Below are 22,646 nucleotides of genomic sequence, written 5' to 3' on the forward strand. Positions count from 1 at the left end.
GCTCAGCAGAGAGCTTGCTTCTCCCTCTCCCTCTGCCTGCCACTCTGCCTACTTGTGCTCTTTCTCTGTCAAATAAATAAATAAAATCTTTAAAAAAAAAAAAAAAGAATGACATCAGATTTTCACCCCAAACAACCCATGTAAGAAGACAGTGAAATAATATCTTTAAAGTATTGAAAGAAAACCTCCCAATGTAGAACATTAGGCAAAACTATCTTTCAAAAACATACAATAGCCAAATTATGGAAGCAGCCCAAGGGTCCACTGATAGATGAATGGATAAAGAAGATGTGGTATAAATATACAATGGAGTATTTTTCAGCCATAAAAAAGGATGAAATCTTGCCATTTGCAACAACATGGATGGAGCTAGAGACTATAATGCTAAGCAAAGTAAGTCAGAGAAAGACAAATACAATGTTTCACTCATGTGGAATTTGAGAAACAAAAAAAATGGGCAAAGGAAAAAAGAGACTCAGAGAGAGAGAGAAGGCAAGAAACAGACTCTTAACTATAGAGAACAAACAGGTTGTTACCAGAGGGGAGGTGGGGGGGGGATGGGTGAAACAGGTGCTGGGGATTAAGGAGTGCACCTGTCATGATGCTCACTGGGTGATGTATGGAAGTGTTGAATCACTATATTGTACACCTGAAACTAACATAACACTGTATGTTAACTATACTGGAATTCAAATGAAAACTTCATAAAAAATATCTTTCAAAAACAAAGGTGAAATGACATCTTCAGATATATAAAAACTGAAAGAATTCATCACTAGCAGACTTGCACTACAAAAAATGTTAAAGGAATTTCTTCAGGCAAAAAGAAAATGGTACCAAGTAAAAATATGGACCTATCCTTCAATCCCAAAGGAATGAAGAGCTCTGGCAATGGTAACTACCTAAGTATATACTTTTTTTTCTTATTAGTTACATCTTTTAACAAAATAATTGTGGTTAAAAAAATGATAATGTATTGCGGGTTTGTGCACTGAGAACATTTACCAAAATAGACCATATTCTGGGCCATAAAACAGGTCTCAAGTTTAAAAGGATTCAGGTTAACATATGTAAAATTAAAATGTATTATGTCAATAGTGTAAAGGCTAGACAAGAAATGGAAATATATTATTGTAAGATTCTGGAGTGCCTGGGTGGCTCAGTCGGTTAAGCGTCCGACTTTTAATTTCAGCTCAGGTCATGAGATCGAACTCTGCATTGGGCTTGAGCTGAGTGTGGAGTCTGCTTAAGATTCTCTCTCTCCCTCTGCCCGTCCCCACCATCAGTCTCTCTCTCTCTCTCTCTCAAAAAAAGAGGAAGAAAAAAGAAACCAGTAACAGAAAGATCCTTGGAAAATCCTCAAATGTTTGGAAAATGAGTAACACACCTCTAGATCAAAAAATAATTAGGGGGGGGTGCCTGGGTGGCTCAGATGGTTGAGCGTCTGCCTTCAGCTCAGGTCATGATCCCAGGGTCCTGGGATCGAGTGCCGCATCGGGCTCCCTGCTCCTTGGGAGCCTGCTTCTCCCTCTGCCTCTCTCTCTCTCTCTGTCTCTCATGAATAAATAAATAAAATCTTTAAAAAAAAAAAAAATTAGGGGGATGCCTGGCTGGCTCAGTAGGTAGAGCATGTGACTCTTGATCTCAGGGTTGTAAGTTCGAGCCCCATGTTGTTTGTAGAGATTACTTAAAAATAAAATTTAAAAAAATATTTAAAAAATAATAATTAGGATGTATTTTGAACTGGTGAAAATGAAAACACAACATAGAATTTGTGGGGCACCTCTATTAGAGAAATTTATGGCACTAACTGCCTTTAAAAAAAAAAGTTCAGGTCGATGACCTCAGCTTCCACCTGAAACCAAAGTATGCAGAAGAAAATAACAAAGATCAATGCAGAAATCTTTGAAATAGAAAACAGAAAAATAAAGAAAAATCAACAAAACCAAAAGTTGCTTAAGAGCAACAAAAGAGATAAACCTGAATGATCAGGAAAAATAAAAAATAAAAATCACCAATATCAGGAATGAGAGAGGTGACATCACAACAGATTTTTATAATAAGGGGATATTAGAGACAACTTTATGCCAATAAATTCAACAACTTAGTTGAAATGGAGAACACATGGAAAAACACAAATTACCTAAGTGCACTTTTATATTTATATTTATATGAATCTAGTTTGAATTGATACCATCTTAGTTTTAATAGCATACATTAATGCCTCCTATCCAATTCCATACCCCCTTTATGTTGTTGTTACAAATTCATCTTTATACATTGTGTACATGTGAACATAGATTTATGATTATTGTTTTATGCATCTTTTAAATCATATAAGAAACAAAAAGAGGAGTTATATACCAAAAATAAAATACTACTACTTTTTAAAATTTTTTCTGTGTAGTTACTTTACCAGTGATCTTTATTTCTTTATGTGGCTTTGAGTTATCATCTAGTGCCCTTTTGTTTCACTCTGATGGACTCCCTCTAACATTTCTTGTAGGGCAGGTCTACTAGCAACAAATCCCATTAGTTTTTGTTTATCTAGGAACTTCTTAATTTTGAAGGATAGTTTTTCTGGATATAGAATTCTTTAAAGGTTTTATTTATTTATTTGAGACAGAGAGAATGAGAGAGACAGAGAGCACATGAGAGGGGGGAGGGTCAGAGGGAGAAGCAGGCTCCCTGCCGAGCAGGGAGCCTGATGCGGGACTCGATCCCGGGACTCCAGGATCATGACCTGAGCCGAAGGCAGTCGCTTAACCAACTGAGCCACCCAGGCGCCCTGGATATAGAATTCTTGGTTGACAGTTCCGCCCCCCCTTTTCTGTCAGTACTTTATTTTAATTTTTTTTTAAAAAAGATTTTATTTATTTATTTGACAGAGAGAGAGACAGCGAGAAAGGGAACACAAGCAGGGGGAGTGGGAGAGGGAGAAGCAGGCTTCCTGCAGAGCAGGGACCTGACACAGGGCTTGATCCCAGGACCCCGGGATCATGACCTGAGCCAAAGGCAGACGCTTAACGACTGTGCCACCCAGGTGCCCCCATTTTAGTTGATTTTTTTGTAAGCGTAGCTTGAAAAATATGGAATGCTTCATGAATTTGCATGTCATCCTCATGCAGGGGCCAGGCTAATCTCTGTATTGTTCCAATTTTCATATATGTGCTGCTGAAGTGAGCACCCTAGCCATACTTTAAACATATCATCCTATTTGTTTCTGGCCTTCATGGGGTCTCATGAAAAATTAGCTATTAATCTTAGGATGTTAATTGTAATCCTTATGGTAACCATTAAGAAAACAAGTAGAAAATATACAGAAAAGGAAATGAAGAGGAAATCAAAAAGGTACACTAGAAAAAAAATCAAACATGAAAGAAGGCAGTATTGGAAGGATTGAGGAACAAAAAATATGACATCTAGAAAAGAACACTTGCAAAAGTAAATCCTTTAAATCAGTAATCACTTTATTTATTATTATTATTATTTTTTAAAGTAATCTCTACGCCCAACATGGGGCTTGAACTCAAGACCTGGAGATCAAGAGTCACATACTCTACCGACTGAGCCAGCCAGGTGCCCCAGTAATGACTTTAAATGTAAATGGATTAAGCTCACCAACAAAAAAAAACAGAGTTTGGTGATGATTGTACAATATTATGAATGTACTTAATACCACTGAATTGTATACTTAATGGTAAATTTCATTTATATTTTACTACACACAAAAGAAGACAGATTGGCAGAATGGATTTAAAAATGATCTAACTGAAAATAAATAAATACAAATGATCTAACTGGAATTGAATAGACATTTCTCCAAAGAACATAACAAATGGCCAGTATATACATGAAAAGATGCTCAACATCACTAATTGGGGAGATGCAAATCAAACCACAAGATACCACTTCCCACACATTAGGATGGCTGTTACTTAGAACACAACAAAACATAAAATAAGCAAATGTTGGTGAGGAGGTAGAAAAAATTGGAACTCTTGTGTACTGTTGGTGAGAATATAAAAGGTATAGTCACTATAGAAAACAGTATGGCGGTTCCTCAAAAAATTAAAAATAGAATTACCATATGATCAGCAATTCTACGCAAGTATCTATGCAAAGGAATTGAAAGCAAGGATTCGGCCAGATATTTGTACATTTGTGTTCATAGCAACATTATTCACATTAGGCAAAAGATGGAAGCACCCAAGCACTCACTGACAGATAAATGGAAAAACAAAATATGGTACATACAATACAATGGAATATTACTCGTCCTTAAAAAAGTGAAACTTTGACATATCTACAACATGCCTGAACCTTGAGGACATTATGCTATGTGAAAAAAAAACGGTTACAAAGGACAGATAGATGCTTATGATTTCACTTATATGAGGCACCTAGTACTTTACATATCCTTGTAATAAATTCATAGAGACAGAAAGTAGAATGGTGGTTGCCGGGCGCTGGTGGGGTAAGGGGAAATGGAGAATTATTATTTAATGGGTATGGAGTTTCAGTTTGGGGAGACGAAAAAGTTCTGGAGATGGATGGTGGTGACAGTTGCACAATAATGTACTTATTGCCACTGAACTGTACACTTTAAAATGGTCAAAAATATTTTTAAAAAATCTAAGTATCTATTGCTTATGAGACTCACTTTATTTATTTAATTTAAGATTTTATTTATTTGTCAGAGAAACAGAGAGAGAGAGGGAGCGCACAAGCAGAGGGAGCGGCAGGCAGAGGGAGAAGCAGGTTCCCCGCTGAGCAGGTACCCCGATGTGGGACTGGATCACAGGACCCCGGGATCATGACCTGAGCTAAAGGCAGACGCCCAACCGACTGAGCCACCCAGGCGTCCCAAGAGACTCAGTTTAGACCCAAAGACACAAGCTGAAAGTGAAAGGATGGAAAAATGTATTCTCTGAGAAGAGTAACCAAAAGACAGCCAGGGTGGCTCTGCTAATACTAGACAAAATAGATGTTATTTTATTCTATTTTATTTTATTTATTTATTTTTAAGGATTTATTTAAGTAATCTCTACACCCAACATGGGGCTCGAACTCATGACCCCGAGATCAAGAGTCACATGCTCTACTGACTGAGCCAGCCGGGCGCTCCTAGACAAAACAGATGTTGAATCAAAAATTGTTACAAGAGACAAAGGGGAGGACATTATATATGGATAAAAGGGTCAGTTCATGAAGCAGCTGTATGACACAATGACAGAAATGAAGGGAGAAATAGACACATCTACGAGAAGAGCTGGAGACGTTAGTACCCTACCTTCAATAATGGACAGAATATCCTATACAGAAGATCAATACAGAAATAGAGTACTTAAAAAACACTAGAAACCAACTAGCCCTAAAAGACATACAGAACACTCCTCCCAATGAAACAATATACACTGTTCTCAAGTATACACCGAACATTCTCCAGGACAGACCATATGTTAGGCCACAAAACAAATCTTAATAAATTAAAACACCTCCTAACAAAGAAAAGTCCAGGATCAGATGGCTTTACTGGTAAATGTCTACCAAATATCGAAGGTAGAATTAACAGCAATATTTCTCAGACTTTTCCAAAAAACAGAAGAGGAGGCGAACCCTTTCTAACACATTCTATGAGGCCAGCATTATCTTGATACCAAAGCCAAAGAAAGTTCCATAAGAAAACTCTAGACCAATATTCCTTATGAATATAGATACAAATCTCAACAAAATACCAGTAAATCACATCCAATGCCCCATTAAAAATGATTATACACTGTAAACAAGTGGGATTTATCTTGGGAATCCAAGGGTGAATTCCTAGGAAAATCAATGTCAGCACATTTATAGGGCAAAGGAAAACCACATGATCATCTCAATAGATGCAGAAAAGCATCTGACAAAAACTCAATATCCTTTCATGATAAAAATACTAAGCAAACTAAGAATAGGACAGCCTTTTCAGCAAATGGTGCTGGAACAATTGGATATCTGAATGCAAAAATTATCAACTTGAATCTATACTTTGCAACACATAAAAAATTTATGATGTGTGATTATATTTCTATAAAACTAGAAAATGCAAACTAATCTGTAATGACAGAAAGAGGATCCGTGTTTGCTTGGGGATAGAGGCATGACTGTCAGGAGAGAGGGATCATAAGGAGGCACAAAGAAACTTTTGGAGGTGATAGATCGGTCCATTGATTTGATTTGGTTGTGCTTATTTCATATGAGCATGTATGTCAAGACTTATCCAAGTGTACACCTTGTATATATGTAATTCATTGTATGTTAATTATAAAACTTTTTAAAAAATATATGAATAAGAATAAAGAATGCCTTAAAAATAATGGAACGCCCTGTGGGTTATCAGTGCATATTTATTTTATAAATGAGTTAATGGAGTTAATGATGTGACTCAATGGACTGACGCCCAGGGATTGGGAAGGGGGAGACACAGAAAGAAAGAGGAACCAAGACTAGCAGAATCTTTTTTTTTTTTAAGATTTTATTTTTTTATTTGACAGAGAGAGACACAGCGAGAGAAGGATCACAAGCAGGGGGAGTGGCAGAGGGAGAAGCAGGCTTCCTCTTCTCTGATGCGGGGCTCGATCCCAGGACCCCGGGATCATGACCTGAGCCCAAGGCAGACGCTTAACGACTGAGCCACGCAGGTGCCCCAGAATCTTATTGGCCACCATCATGTTGCTCACGCTCAGCCTCACCAGGTTGGCTCAAAGTTCCCCGATCCCACTGCTCATTTTGTGCCTTCCAGACAGTCATTCACCACCATAGAATCTCAGAGTCCCTAACTCCAAAATTAACTAATAATATCTGCCTCACAAATAAGATTATTATTGCTTGAAAGAAAGAACATAAAAGGACTAGATATTAGGTAAATAATAAAATGCTCTGTAAGTGTAAGGGACTATTTCCTTTCTTCTTTCTTTTTTTAAATAATGACAGTAGATTTCTTTTGTGTGTTTTTTTAAGATTTAGTTATTATTTTATTTTATTTTTATTTTTATTTTAAGATTTTATTTATTTATTTGACAGAGACACAGCGAGAGAGGGAACACAAGCAGGGGGAGTGGGAGAGGGAGAAGCAGGCCTCCCGCCGAGCAGGGAGCCCGATGTGGGACTCGATCCCAGGACCCTGGGATCATGACCTGAGCTGAAGGCAGACACTTAACGACTGAGCCACCCAGGCGCCCCTATTTATTTATTTTAGAGAAAGAGCAAGCGTGTGAGCGTGGGGAGGGACAGAGAGAGAGGAAGAGAGAGAATCCCAGCAGACTCCCTGCTGAGTGCAGAGCCCAATGCAGGTCCGAGATCGTGACCTGAGCTGAAACCTAGAGTCTGACCCTCAATCAACTGAGCCACCCAGGCGCCCCTATTTCCTTTCTGATTGGAAAAAAAAATTACTCTCAAGATTTGGAGGATATAGGATGTAACAAAGAAGGAAATAAAATTACTCATAATCTCAACTTCAGAGGGTGCTTCCTTCCAGGCTTTTGCTCACACTGGCTCACTTCCTTTTGTTCAGTTACTTGGTGTCCTGCCGGTAGCCCCTGTGTGCTCCCACCTCCGAGCCTTACTCCAGCTGGTCTTGCACCTCTTCCGGAAGCCCAAGGCTCTCTCTCAGCGGCGGTGCAGCAGGGGGCCAGCTCCAGAAGGAGGGAGGAGTGGAGGAAGAGCTTTGGAGAAGACCTTGGCCAGTAGAGCGGGGTCAGCCTCAGCCCCCACCCCATTCTGGGATAAAGGCCAGCGGGATTGAGGCAGAGCGGGTCCCCATAGTCCCTGCTTCTGCCACTGTCCTGTCCCTGGCGGTCTGAGGAGCTGAGGCATGGGGCCTCGGAGCAAGGCCCATCCCAGCCTGGCCCCCTGCCTCCGTCCAGCCCTGAGCTTGCCTTGGCTGCCCAGGTTCCTCCATGGTGGTTCCTACCCCAGGCCCCCAAACTGCAGAGGTCCCCTTCACATGCGTAATTTCTCTGTAACGAACAGGAGGCTCACCCTCCTTCCAAAGCCCAGCGGGGCCAAGGCCAGCAGGTGGAAGCCCATCGGGTGGCCCCTGCTGGGGCTGCATATCCTGAAGGAATAAGGGAGGAGGGACTAAGTGGGTCCTAAAATGCATCAGAAGGAAGGGGTGGCTGGAGGGAACTTTTTACTGGCCAGCTCCTGACAGCACCAGATGCCTGACTTGCAAGGTATTTGCTTCCCTCCAGCTTTCCTTCACCTTCTGAACCTGACCCCCCCACCCAACCTATTTTTCCCTTGTCCTCTGTCTCCTCCAGGCCTCAGCTCCTTCAACAACTAGGTGGGGACCAAAGTACTGCGTCTCAAGGTCTATGTGAAGGTGAGGGCCCTGTATAGGCAGTAAGGCGTTCAAGGAATTGTTTGAACTGATGCAAGAGTACGTTGTAAACTGCTCAAATAATATCAGCTGTTCTAATCGGTCCACTCAGCTTTCTCAGATCAAGTTCCCCACAAGTCAAACAAATTACCCCTGACTCCACCCTTCAATCTGCAAATCCCCGTCACTGCCCTGCCCTTCTCGGGTCTCAATCCCAGCTTGGCTTCCCTTGCTGGTCTCAGACACAGGTCCCACAGAAGGCACTAGCCTTCCATTAGGTCCTGCCCTAGGTCCGGGAAAGTTCACAGGATCCTGGGCTGAGGGAGAAGGGGAATAGCCGGAATGGGGGGGTTTCCTCCCCCTGAAGAAGCACCTTCCCCTTTCCCCCCCAACCCACAAACTCAAGACTGGAAGAGAAAGGTGGGGAAAGGGCTATGCTGGTTGAACACCACCCTTATCCCAAAGGGAAGAGACTACTATAGTGCTCTTCCTCCCCCTGCTCCGAACTTCTCCCCAGATCCCTGAGGGCAGGCCTGCACTGGCTTCCTTCCCAATTTGGGGGAAAGTTGAAGGGGCGTGTGTGTGGCTGGTAAAGCTGTCCAGAGTACAGGGTGACATTAGGGATACATTTCCTTGTGTTGGGTACATTCCCAAAACATCATTGGGCCCTTTGCTTCCTCCAACCCACATTTCCTAGGTACCTGCTCTGAGCCACTCAGCTGGACACCAAGAACAGAGAGATAGTCTCCCCACCTTAGAGGGTGCCTTTGGAATGAGGGCATGTACAGGAGTTCCACAACCCTGCCGAGGAGAGAGAATCTCCCAGATCTTTCCCAAAGGAGGGCAGAGCACATGTGAGCTGTGGAGTTGTGCAATGGTGTGTGATGCATTTGGAGAACTGTAAGAAGCTCGAGGAGATCAGGGGAAGAGAAGGGCAAGGTCGGTGGCAGGAAAAGAGTCTGCAGAGATGGGCAGGGGCCAAATCACAAAAGATATTGGGTGCTAATCTAAGGAGTTGGAACTCTACTCTGAAAGCTCTGGGTGGGAGGAGAATCAGAAGTATTGCTGGGGACATCAATGGGAGAAGGGAGGGGTCGGATGAGACGTCAAGAAAAGTGGCCTCTGGCAGTCGTTGGGCAAGGATGGGTGGCACTGGAGGCTCAGTGGAGGGGAGGCATGAGCCCGTGGCATCTGGTATTCTCTGGGCAGGCGCAGCTCTTGCAAATGAATGGATTAAGTCAGGGATGGAATTCTACAGGGACGCTGCAGGGGAAGAACACGGGGACCAGAAAGATGGGCGTAAATAATGGTGCATGAATGAGTAATGCAGTGATGAAAAGGGGATAGTGTTTGGTGGCCAGAGCAGGATAACTATTTTTTAAAAAAGATATCTTCAGGGGAGCCTGGCTGGCTCAGTCAGTAAAGCATGAGACTCTTGATCTCGGGGTTGTGAGTGTGTGACCTTGAGATCAAGACTCGAGTCGAAACCAAGAGTCGGCCTCTTAACTGACCGTGCCACCCAGGCGCCCCAAGATTTTATTTTGGGAGTCATCTCTATACCCAATGTGGGCGGGGCTCTAAAGTGACCAGGACAGAGTACTACTGAGTGGGTTGGAGGGCAAGGTTCTGGCACCAGACCTCTCAGGTTCAACTACATACAGTTTCTCCATTTATTACCTGTGTGACCTCAGATACATTACTTAACTTCTGTATTTTATTCTAAAAGTTTTAGGACTCATTTTACTTTGGTGAACTTATTTTCAAGTATGCTGTGAGGTAAGGAGCTAATTTTATTTTTTTTCCATTTGACTAGTCGGTTGTTCCAACACCATTTACTGAGGAACCCAGCCTCTCCCCACCCCGGTGCACATTTCCTCTGGCTTTTAACATCTTCCCACATGTGCATGGGTCTGTTCCTTGGTCCCCCGTTCTATTTTCTCTTTTATTTCTCTATCACATTGTTTTAGTGACTCTATCTTTCTATGAAGTCTTTTATTTTATGGCACCTGATTTCTTTTTCTTTCAGGTTTGTTTATTTAAGTCATCTCTACACCCAACGTGGGGCTCAAACTCATGACTCCGAGGTCAAGCGTTGCACATTCTTCAGACTGAGCCAGCCGGGCACCCCCAGTATTAAGACTTGATGCTGATAGAACACAGGACTTCCCTTGTAGTCCCGTATTTTCCCTTGGAGTTTTTCAAAATTATCTTTAGACATCCTTGGCACTTGACCCTATGATTTTTTCGAATTAGTCTGTCCAATTCCCTTCAAAAGTAGTCTGCTTCCCTAAGCCTCCATTCCCGTTACCAGACAAGGTAATGATCACAGGTCCTATGCATCACAGGGATGCAGAGACTAAATGTAAAGCCGTCAACACACTGCCTGGTGCTAAGGCCTGGAACACAAGGACCACGCTTAGTAGTATCATCTTCCTCAAATGTCCAACCTGACGCAGTCACTGCTCTGTTTTAAAACCTCTGCTGGCTTCCCAGTCGTCCGGAGTAGAGTTCAAACAGCCTGCCAAGCCACCTGACCCCGGCTGACCTTCTGTGGCCCCTCCTGCCCCTCTCTCTTCCCTGCCCACTCTCAGTATCATGTTCCAGCCCCAGCACACTTGCTGTTACATGAGCACAGTGCTGTGCCCTAGCCTGGCAATGCTGTTCCCTTTGCTGAGAACTCCTGCATTCCTCTGCATCCTTTATGAGGATGGCTCCTCTGGGAAGGAGGCAGTCCCTCCGTCAGCCTTCTTTTGATCGCACTTGTCACTCTGCACTGTGATTATCTGTCTCTGTTGTCACTTAGTGAACTCAGCACTGCCCCTGGCCATCCCCGAGCAGGTGTCTGCTCACAGCTACCACTGAATGATCACACAGCAATTTTGACATCACACACATTCCTCCGCTCATTTAATGCTCACAGCAAGCACGACAAGTGGACTTCTGCCCCACTGAACAGGAGGGAACGGGGACAGTACCCTGTCCAAGATCACAGAGCCTGGCAAACAGCTGAGCTGAGACCCGAACCGGGGTCTAACTGCGATGCTCACACCTTCTATTCTAGCAGGCAGCCTTTTGACGTAGGACAGTCCTTCCTCCCTCTTCCAGTTCCCTTACTCTCCCACGCTCCTATGGTCCTCCTGCTTGAGCTCTCCCCCTTGTCCCCTCTCACCTGACCTCTAGTGGCTTACCTCCCCAGGCTGTAATCTCTCCTGTTTTGCGCCATCTGTCACCCAAGCAGGTGCTTCTGTGAGGACTGTGTGTCCTGGGTTTAGCACGTTGCTGGTATTCAGGACATAGAACAGGGAGCCACATGGCTGCATCCTCAGATGCTGAGATGCTAGCTGGCTGTCACAAGACCTAGGAGAGAAAATAGACCTTTCACACCCCAAATGTGTCTGAAACCAGAAAGCAAACAAGGCCATGGCTTACAAGGCCAGGCTGTCTTGGGTACAATGATCAGGTCTCTAGAGGGATGGGAGCCAGCCTGACTGGAGGATGAGCAAGAATTGTGCCAACTTCGTCTGGCTTGGATGCTCAGAGCTGTCATTCAGCCTAACAAAGGGTGCGGGCATCACAATGTGTGCTGTGGCCAACTGTCCCTGCTGCTGGTTCCAGCGGCGTCACAGCTGCGCTGGTGGCCTCTGAGCTGATTTCCTCTCCTCACCCATACTCCAAGTTTTGGGGACTCTTTAGACCTCTCTCTCTGTAGCCACAAGTCCTACAGGCTATTGGAAGCCTGGGCTGCAGCAAGACAATCCTAAAGCCTGCACTTACCCTCTGAGTTGGATGGGGGAGCAATGTAGTAAATGTGATGGGGATGGGACACCTGCACAATGGCCTATCATCATCGGACACGGGCGAGTGGAGAGTTCTGGGAACCCCAGATCCCAACTAGAGATTGCCATCTGGTAGTTTCCTAAGTATAGCACATCACTTGTGTCAGCATTTATAAGCTCATGGCCTCATTATGCACACTAAATCTGGCAAAAGAAAGAATCCTTTGATAAAGGAGGGGGGGATCATCATAGGATGGACAAAGGAGGCCTGCAGAATCAGAGTTCAGGGGCAAAGGGCGCCCTGACCAGCTGGTAGGGCATCTGTCCTGTGGTGGAATGAAGTCATCAGGTTACTGTTTAGCAGCCAACTTCCTATTTTTGGCTACTCACGCCGATAGCCAGTGCACTAGCCAGGTTAACTTGGTCTGACATTTGTCATCATACAAAAGAGCCAACTGTCATCCAGGCATGTCCATCTCAGTCTCTTATGAGTTAGGTTCGTGTGAGTCTCATCCTGGTAGTGACCCTCTGGGTACACTGACTGTATCAGGTTTGTTGGCTTACCACAACTTGGCCACTGGTGATGCCACCAGAATCCCAGGAAGGCCAGCCTCCCTTAGTGGATGGACATGTTTATCTGATTGTGATACACTGTTTATTCCTGCTTCTATATCCCTTTCTTCATCCCCAGGTTCATTCACCCTGAGTCCGGATCATCTCATGCACGGGGTATCATGAGCTTCCAAACCACTTCTCTCCCAACCTTTCCCGCTGCCTCCTCCTCAAACATGGTTGATATTACAGGACTATCTTTATGTTGTTCAAGAATGCTTCACAGGTATGAAGCCCAGCTCCCTGGCCTGGCTTTTGTAGTCTTCCAAAATTTAGCCTCATCATGCTTTATTTTTCACAACAGCTCAACATGTTGTCTCCCAGGTCACTCAGTGCTGCCCTCCCACCGATGGCGATCTGCCTGGTCTTCTCTGGCTGCGAGTCCTACCACTACACATCTTCAAAACACGGTTCCCGACCAAAGTCACTGGAAAGGATGGGACACAAGGCTTCCTGATCTTACCATGCCCACCTCCTGCTCCCATGCGGGAAAACAACGTCTGGCTGTGCTCTTGTATCATCTTGGATGTGGCTCAACTCTGTCCCTTTCGTGTCCCTGTGGGCTCCGAGGAAAGCCTGACTGGCTTAGGGGGGGCAGGCCCTCTCAGCGCCACCCGAGTCTCCCTGGGTACCCGGCAGCAGGGCCAGCCAGCGGCAACAAACACTGAGTCTCACTCCCTGCCGTGGGCTTCTCCCATTCACTTCTCACTTGAACTCCCCGAACAGCAGATCATCCACAGGGCCACCTCTGACCTACCTTTAGGGCAACTCTCAAGACCTCAGCAGAGAGTGGGGGTAAAATCAAAGTAAGACTGATGTGAAGGACTCAAGGAAAACCTCGAGAAAGAAGAGACCAGACACTAAGCAGGGATGTGTGTGAAATACTGGTTTTTATTGGTTGGCACAAGATTACAACCTACAATTCCAATGCCCTTCCCTCCCACACAGCTCCAATGGAAGGAAACTGATTAACACATAGAAAGGAATAGCACGCTCACAGGATTAAGCACTTGTTTTTACAACAAGGAGTGGGCTACAGGGATGGAGGAACTTTAGGGAAAGCACAGGGGAGGGGGTCTGTCTGTCCTCTGTTGCTAGCACCACAGAAGCAGACGCTTTAGTAAAGGAGAATCGTTACATATGACTGGCCTGCTACTGAAGGGGGTGGAAGAGCATCAGCTGTGCACCTGTCCCGGACCCAAACCTGGGCTGGCTGGATCCCGTTTCCTTTTCTTTTCAGCCCTTCCTCCCAACCCGACTGTACCCACAGGAAAGAGAGGCGTGAAGGAAGCCTAAAAACACCCTCCTTGAGAAGAGGAAACAGGAAAATTCAGTTTCTGCTGCCTTCTCCAGACCAAATTCCACTCCCCTCGGCTCCTAAGGGCACTGCGCAGGTCTTCCTAGGAGTACTGTGAAGATACTGGGGAAGGGACCAGGCCTGGGTGGGTGGTCCCAAGTGGGCAGGAAGGAAAACCAGAACTTTCCATGCAATACCAAGCAAGGCTGTTTTGGAAACAAACAAAAAATGGGAACAGACCATGCACCCATGGGCTGGAAGCTCCGAAGTCCTGGAATGCATTTGGGTTGGGCTAAGCATGATTTTCCAAACCCCACTTTCATACTGCAGCGTCAGGTCCCAAGAGGTAAAAGGACCATAACCAACTCCTCCCGTACAAATGTGGTTCCTTGGTTTCCTCGGTTTTGTTTTGCACTCACTGGGGTTATTTCTGCCAACCTCTCCGAGGATGTGAGTACTCAGCCCACTGAATGTTCCACTTTCTACCCTTTCTACAAGTGGGAGGCACACCACCCACGCAGGTGATACACACTCTGTAGACTGGTCACCGAAGGACTGGAAGCCTAGGTTGTTTCCTTTCTGAGGGGCCCTAGCGGACGGGGACAGCAGCAAACTTCCGGTGGGATCAGAACAATCTAGTTTGAGCATGTGGGATCCCCCAGGGGACTGGTCCCTGGGGGTATGGGACCCTAGCTCTCACCTCAGTTCTGGAGACATTACCAGACTTGACCTTTTGAGACTTGGCTAAAATATATGAGGCATGAGGGGGAAGGGACAAAGACTCTGCCTTCTGGGGGGAAAACTCAAAACATCTTGACTCCTTGCCTCAATTTAAGGGGTTCCCTGGAAGTACCTGTCAAACTTGGCCAAAGGGAGACTGCATCTGGACAATACACTTGCAAAAGGGGAGGAAGCACATCTGGTTCATCTGTTTTAGAACTGGAATGGTCCCGGGGATTTTAACCTTTTCGGATGCTGACGGCAGGTGAGTGACGTGGAGGGAATCATGGTGAGGAAACCCCTTAAAAAAACCTCAGACTGTTTGGAGGCCACATCCTGCAGCCGAGCAAAGAGGAGCTGGGGCCTCGCTGCCTCCTCAGAGCTCGTCCCTTACCAAGGTCACTGGAGAGGAGGAGAGACAAGGTCCTTGAGATGAAGGAGGGGCTGGCCAGAGCAGATTTAAAGATGCTACTAACCGGCTTCCACGCTCTCTTTCTGATACACTTGGGTAGGCCAGAGCCACTTTATTTTTACAACAGCTCCCAACATCCTCAAATACTCCTGACTTCCTTAAGCACACAGCAAACGGACGGCTACCTTTCCTAAGACAGAGATATGAACTAAATGTTACTTAGTCTAACCATCTGCCTTTTCTTGGATGATAAACCAGCTTGAAGGTTTTCAGACCATGAAACAATAAAAACAGACCTGATGTGTACAAAACTGCACCACATCCTGTTAACAGAGTGGACCGACTGTTTTTCTAACCACTAAATACAACACTGTGCTGCTGGGCCCTGGACTCACGCATCTGTGCCCCGAGCAACACATCTCTGTCCATCCGGAGGTGGGAGTGAAAGGGGGAGGTTCTCAGAGGCTAAACAAAACACCTGAAGCCAATGAGATTTTGGAGAGGAGGGTCCCCTTGGATTCTGAGCGAAGAGTGCACGAGCCATGTGAGAAGTGGCAGAGGGAAGGTCTGAGTCTGCGCGCTATGGCTTCAATGCGGGCCATTCCCTTCGGAGCTCCTTCGTGTTCTTGGGAGGAACACAAGCTACCTGCTTGCTGAGCAAAGGTCCTCCAAGTCCTCCCTGCATTTCAGCGCTTTGGAAGTTCTCCAGAACCTAACTTCAGATCTGTTCCCTGTGGAGGCTCTATGTGGGACAGATCTTTCTGGTTCGTGGGTGTCTTGATCATCATCAGCCTCTACGTTCCCGGGAGTTAAGTCATATCTGTTATGCCACTGGACTCGGGAAACAAAAACTAGAGGTCTTCTTTAGATCATTTGTTAGTGACACATCTCCACAACAGAGGTTAAAGACCAAGGTTTAACCCTGAAAAGCTCCCCCCCACCTCGCCAACGGGACGATAAAGAGGGTGACAGAGGCTACGTGGAGTCATTGCTGCTTTAGCTTACCATTTTGAAGTTGGCATAAAAGTGCTCAGAAAGACAGGTTCATATGGGTATTACTTCCCCTAGGGATTTATAGGTAATCTCACTGGAAAAATGATTTCCTGAGGGTGCCACTTCACCCCATACTAGGGAGAGGGGAGTACGGTCTCAAGGCCCAGCACTGGGATTTAGGCATCTTGCTTTTTCCCTAAGGAGGCCCAAAGACTTACAGTTTTGATCTAAAACGCCTGACTGGGCCCTCAAGCCCAGAGCAATTTTACTATACTGTTGAAATGTTCTCTGAAAGGTACAGCCCACAGATAACTTCCACAGGCAGTAAGCAATTTAGCAGGTAATTGTTCCAGAACTAGAATTTAGGTTCCACAAGTTAGTGAATACAGTCTTCACATCTGGCCTGGCTGCAGAGTGTGTGGAAGGATGGGCAGCACATCAAAATGGCGAGAAACCTGGAAAATGACAACGCTGCTGCTTTTGGATCTTTTATAAAGCCAATCCCTAGGGTTTTAAATGCCTTTTTTGGTGTTCTAGGGACCTCTGTGCGGGGTTAAGAACTGAGAATGTAAACCGAAGGAAACCTAGAGCTAATGATTAAACAACTGGTTGCTGGAGGAACAGAAGCAATGCATGTCTACCTTTTAGATATTAATCTTGCTTTTTTGGCCAAAGGCGCTTTCTTCTCCAGCAGAATCCCCCTGGTGTGAATTGTGAGTTAATGTGGCTTGCCTGTGAGCTCCCCTTCAAGGGGACCATCTCATTTTCTCAGACAACGAAAGCTCACCAAATCTTCACTATAAATAAAGCTTCCAGGGACTTAGAAAGCTTCATATTGCAGACTCACAAAATCGTGCGGCTGCTAGCCTCAGCTCTAGCAGTGTGTCCAAATCCTCACCAAATGGCATTCTTTCTTTCTCTTTTGATTTATTAATTTCTAAGGGGATTAGGAGGATGAACTATTGGATGAATCTGAGGGCGAGGGGTATCATTTTCTCGGATGTTCTGATTAGGCTTCTCACATCCCTGAAAGGTCATCAGCTACGGCGAAAATGTGGTCAAAATGTAAAGCTGCCTTTGTAGAGGCAGAAGTAGAAGGGCTGCTGGCCTCCAAATGAGAGTCTGCCTAAAACCTCCAGGTTCCCAGGGCCTGGGGTCATCTCCAGTCACCTAATCAACAGACAATAGTAGCTTTTACGGATTGCAGCCAATGCTTCCCAATTTACTACCTGAACATCTCAAATGTCTGCTTTGGGTGACATCTAAAGTGACGTGGAAAACAGCTCTTTCGGGAAGGTGACGTCTGTTGCAAGGCTCACCCCAGAGAACAGAGGCTGACCCTGGGGCTGCTTTCCCACCTGCTCCAAGTGAGATGGCTGCCCGGATGGAGCAAGACTGAGGTCACCAACATCGGCTGCACAGCCCGGAAGCCTTGGGGAAATGGGTTCCATCCCAGCAGGGCTCAGAAGGAATGGCTGTCACCTCAGCTGGGCAGCATGACCTGTGTCGCTTCAGGTCTGACCTCTTTTAGAGTTTTAAGAATAAGAACCACAAGAGCCGCTGCATTATATAATCACCATTAGATAATCTCCTTGCCCCAGAGCCTCTTGCGCTAACTTGTCTCCTATTTGTTATAAACATGTGCGTTATTTTCTGAAATGCAGAAGGGACCAGGACGAGGCTTGATTATCAATTATAGCTAATCCTCATTTCCCTGAAGGCAAAAATTCAGCCCCCTGTGACGACTTCTCCAGGTATTTCTTCTAATTCTAAATTTTCTCTCAACTAGGCTGGACTTTGAGAACACTTCAGAAGTACTGAAAATCACACAGTTGCGGCAAAGATCGCACTGTGGTTATTAAATCCTTTTTGTGAACCAAAAGAAATGAGGCTCAGGCTAAGCTGTTTTAAAAAAAGATCAGGTGGGGAGACCAACAGAGGCATTCCTCCAGCATGGGGTGGAAATGACGAGCACGTACAGTACAACGTGAGATGCACACCCGGGTCTGGCGGGAGACGGATTACTCCTCTGGTTACACAGGTCCTGGAGGGGAGGGGGGCCTCCAAGGAGCACTGTACGTGGGCAAGAGAAAGGAGGAGGAGGAGGAAGAACGGTTCTGCGTGGACATTTTTTTTCTTCAAAACAAAAGGTGATTTTTTTTTTTCTTCTCAACAAGTCTAAGCTTACGTGGACTGACTCCTAACATCAAAACAGAAATTGTGTCACGAAGGAACTTGACTGTGTAGCAACGCATTTACAAAACTGCTGCAAAAGCCTCCCAGAGGGCAGTGACCCGCTCTGCTCCCTAGAGGCTGCGAGAGGCAAGGCCTGCTGCGCTGCACCATGCCGAGGGCGGAAATCCTGCAGCGCAGCCACTTTCTTTTTTTTTTTTTTTTTTGCGCAGCCACTTTCGAGGGGCTTCCACGGCCTCACAAGGGGTGTTCCTCCCACACTCTTTGATCCCTCCAGATGGCCTCAGCTCAGACTCAGCAGTGCGGGAGCCCTCTCCCCGCAGGGCAGATGGGGCAGCAGACACTTGTAAAAACAAAACCGTCAATTTATTAACTTTCCCATCCTGCCAGGTTTGCTACAAGAAAAATCAAAACTCCTGTTTCATGGGCTGCACCATTCTGGAAGGCTACAAAAAAAATCGAATACAGCTGACCCCTCGTAGCCCTTCTCTCTCTCTCTCACACACACACACACACACACACACACACACAGTCCTAAGTCCAGAAAGATATGGCATGACCTCACTGATGCTTCCCCAGTGGCTGCAAATTGATAAACTAAAAACAAAGTTAATTTTAAAATAGCCAATGCTGTCTTTCTCTATCCTGAGCAGGGTGGACTGTGATGGATGGCCTAGTAATAAACCAGAGTCTAGGACGGGCAAATTCACTGTGAGACTTTATATCTGCGCTGTACACAAAAAGCTGTTTGTGTCAAGCCCGAATAAAGTGAGTACTTGCAGAATTCACGGCAAAGCAGTGTCCCAGAAAGACTCTGCGAGTGGGATCATTTTTGTGCTTTCTTCTGTTTTCTCCTTGCTTTCTGTGGAGAGGGGTAACGGCCACTGCAACCAGGGCTCTGAGTAATCTATCACAGAAGGGCTATGACTACACACCAGTGAAGACAGCCATGGTGTTAATGGTGCCAGGGAGGGAGAAACACCAATCCCTGCTCATCAGGATCCCACTGCAACAGAAAATAGCACCAGTTTCAGCAATTCTGGTGTTGGACAAAGCCTCTTTTTGTCAGTTAAGAAAGCATCAGCACAATCTCCCCAGTTAACTGCATTAACAGGATCCATTCATGTCACTGAAAAATACTTCTTGGCACAGTTCACTTTCCTGACCCAAAGACGCCAACATCAACCCAAACTGGACTCAGGAGGGTAATGTGTTGTGACACCAGCCCAGTAAAAACATCTCTAGATCATGAAAAAATGCACAAATTACTATTACCACTGCATTTCTCTTTTCAGGAGTCCTGTCTCTTTTCCTGCAAAGTACTTTCAATCCATACCATAAAGGTAGAATTTAGGTGGAAGAATGTGTTTTTTGGATTCCACTTAGTGCTTGGTTGAATTTATTACCTTTTCTCCTTTACTTATATGGACAGAAACTCAGACTGCTCTCAATCAGGCAACAAGCAGCAGTATGTTCATTTCTGAGTAGGCCATGTGAACAGTGAGTTGGTATTTAGAAGCAAATCCCATGGTGCTGTTTCTGTCCACTGGGACCCTTACTTAGGGACAGAATTCCTTTCCCAGAGGTAGGACAGTATCCTAGGCAAACTGTGAGCACTCCTTGTTGATTCTGTGTCTCAAGACTGGGAGAGAAGATACAAACTGAGAGCAGACAGCAAAATTTTAAGTTCACCGAAAGATGTCCCCCCAAAATGTTGAACACTGAGTGACAGAGGCCTACATCTCTTATCTGTATGTATATATACATCACTTTTAGTGGGAGGGAAGAGTGAAAGCTTTTCAAAGTTTGAGTATTTATTAGAATTTTTAAATAAAGAGAACTACGATTTTAATTTCACATCTTGGCTATGTTTTGACAAAGGAGATGCCACCAAGAGCACTGTCCTAAGCCAGGGATCGACCAGTGTCCCCCTCCTAGACCCACCCCTCGATCTCAAGACCCTTTTCTGCTTACTTCCCAACTAAACAACACAACTGGCAAATGAAGCCAGCAAGAAGCCTGTATCAAAAACCAACGCGACAGTTTGCAGTGAGCCAATGCAATGATGTCGCTGTTCTAGTCAAGGACCGAGCATTCTCTCATACCACTTCTCAGCAGAAGATGGACCTTTTGTGTCTCAGCAGGAGACAAGTTTACTATTTTTGAGCATGCTCCATGGTGCAATTCCAAATGCTGTCACATTGCAAAGATAAGCAGACACCTGAATTTTCCTCCTGTGTACTTTTTGGGAACTTAACATGGTCACCCAGGATGGGGATGGGACCATACACCTGCACTGGCCCAGGCCAGCCAGATGTTTCCGCACAAGGACAATGTCCAGTGCAGCGCGGTGTAAGGCATGGATGCACAAGGAGAGAGGCCACTGTCGGCGGTAAGTAGCATTATGGAAAAAAATTCCAAGCTGCAGGACAGAAACAGTGCTTGATGCTCCAGTTTTTTAGATAGCAATCCCAAGAATCCAGTTCAAATCCCTACTGTCAACACGTAGGGAGGAATTCAATTTCTATCATTGTTTCTCCAGGTCTGAGCTGAGGCCATTTGCTCCTGGCTCGGTAATAAAAAGAAAATAGGTTTCTTCCTGTGTCTTTCTTGGCATGGGAACACAGCTTCGAGAAGGCCATTAGTCCTGGGAGCGCTATGAAGGCAGCTAAACTCTTTCCGTACCCTACATAACTACAGTCAGCGACTGGGGAAAGGGAGAAGACAGGGAAACTTACCTAGCCACTAGCATCAAAAAAAAAAAAAAGGGAAATTAACTGCGAGGCTCTCCATTTCAGAAACACCCCGAATTTAAAAAACAAAACAAAACCTTGAAAAATTAAACAGTTAAATTCCTCTTCTAAAAGTCATTTATTTACATATTATATGTCCAGTATATAATGTGTAGATAAATGTATCCTGCAGTGGAAGTGACCAACCTCCTGGACTGAACAGCGCACTATAGGACAAAGTCTTGAAAGGTTTCATCTCATATTGGTATCTTTTAATAAAAAAAAAAATTAAAAATCAAAGGAAAAACGTCTGGCCAGGGCTGGGGTGAGACAAACAGGAACACTTCAGAATCCAAGGCAGAGGGAAGGCTGTCTCTCTAGACAACTGCAGGGGTGTGAAAAGGGAGGGGCCGATCATGCACAAAAGTACTTACAAATTACATACCCACCCCCCACCCCCTCCATAAAAAGAGAAGAAAAAGCCCATCACTTAACACCAAACAGCAACACCATCAAGAACCCCTTTCTCTGCTGCCCATCATGCCTTATTTGGAGAGGAGGCCTGTGAGGAGAGGTGAAAAGAGCAAGGGAGGGAAGATCTGCACTCCAGTCTAGTTTCCAATTTCCATTCCTCTTACGCGAAGTCTTCAGTCATCTGATGCCTGGCATCGAGCTCTGGGAAGAAACCGAGTACGTGGTGGCCACGACTGGGGTGCCATTGTTGGCTGAGTAGCCTTGCCTCAACGTTTCAAAATACGACGCCTGCACTGGTTTGTGATACTGCAGCACTTTTATGGCATCTTCTATTTTAAACCATTCCCTCTTCCTTCCTGTGGGGGCAGAGAGAAGAAGAAATGAGGACAAAAGGGAAGCAGCCGCAGGTTTCTGATCTTCAACTTGGAAGAAAGGGTTGATGAAAACAGAAAAGCAACCGTTATCAAGACTTTAAAACCGTGTATCATAAAGGTATTTTTCCTCACTTTCTTTCCTTACAAGAGTATATGCTTCAAATGCCATACAGATGTCCGATGCAGGAGATAGGGAAGACATCTGAGAAGTGAATCGTGTGAAACCCGCCCTCCAGAGAGAACCAGTGCTCCTGGTCTCCTCTTGCGTTCCCGGGCCTCTGGGCCTTGCCCGGCTTGCATGTATACACCTGAAGCCCAGCCAGCACCCCCTCTTCTGCACAAATCAACACGAGTGTCGGCTTCCAGAATTACGAGGATGGTTGCCTTATAATCATTTATTTCAGAATTTTAAGAGTTATATATCCACAGATACAAAATATTTTTTTTAAAGATTTATTTATTTATTTATTTATTTATTTATTTATTTGAGAGAGAGAGAGAGCACATGAGGCGGGGGAGGGTCAGAGGGAGAAGCCGACTCCCTGCCGAGCAGGGAGCCCAATGCGGGACTCGATCCAGGGACTCCAGGATCATGACCTGAGCCGAAGGCAGCCGCCCAACTGAGCCACCCAGGCGCCCCACAGATACAAAATATTTTTAAAAATAACACCATCCCAGGCGCCTGGGTGGCTCAGTCGTTAAGT

General features: G+C 45.3%; 1 protein-coding gene and 1 non-coding gene across 2 annotated transcripts in view; both read right to left on the reverse strand.

Moving 5' to 3' along the window:
- Positions 1-3,083: 3,083 nt before the first annotated feature.
- LOC115944787 (U6 spliceosomal RNA) lies at positions 3,084-3,187 on the reverse strand. The gene has a single exon (XR_004079292.1). It is a non-coding gene; the product is annotated as a U6 spliceosomal RNA (small nuclear RNA).
- Positions 3,188-13,618: 10,431 nt separating this feature from the next.
- NUDT3 (nudix hydrolase 3) overlaps positions 13,619-22,646 on the reverse strand; it is a 114,729-nt gene continuing 105,701 nt past the window's right edge. Inside the window, exon 5 of the mRNA XM_006745027.3 lies at positions 13,619-21,924. Within this exon, the coding sequence (XP_006745090.1) occupies positions 21,746-21,924 (179 nt within the window). The 3' untranslated portion in view covers positions 13,619-21,745. The remainder of the gene's footprint in view (positions 21,925-22,646) is intronic.

This window comes from Leptonychotes weddellii, chromosome 8 (genome assembly GCF_054177405.1).
Source record: "Leptonychotes weddellii isolate Sample4059 chromosome 8, ASM5417740v2, whole genome shotgun sequence".
NCBI lineage: Eukaryota > Metazoa > Chordata > Mammalia > Carnivora > Phocidae > Leptonychotes > Leptonychotes weddellii.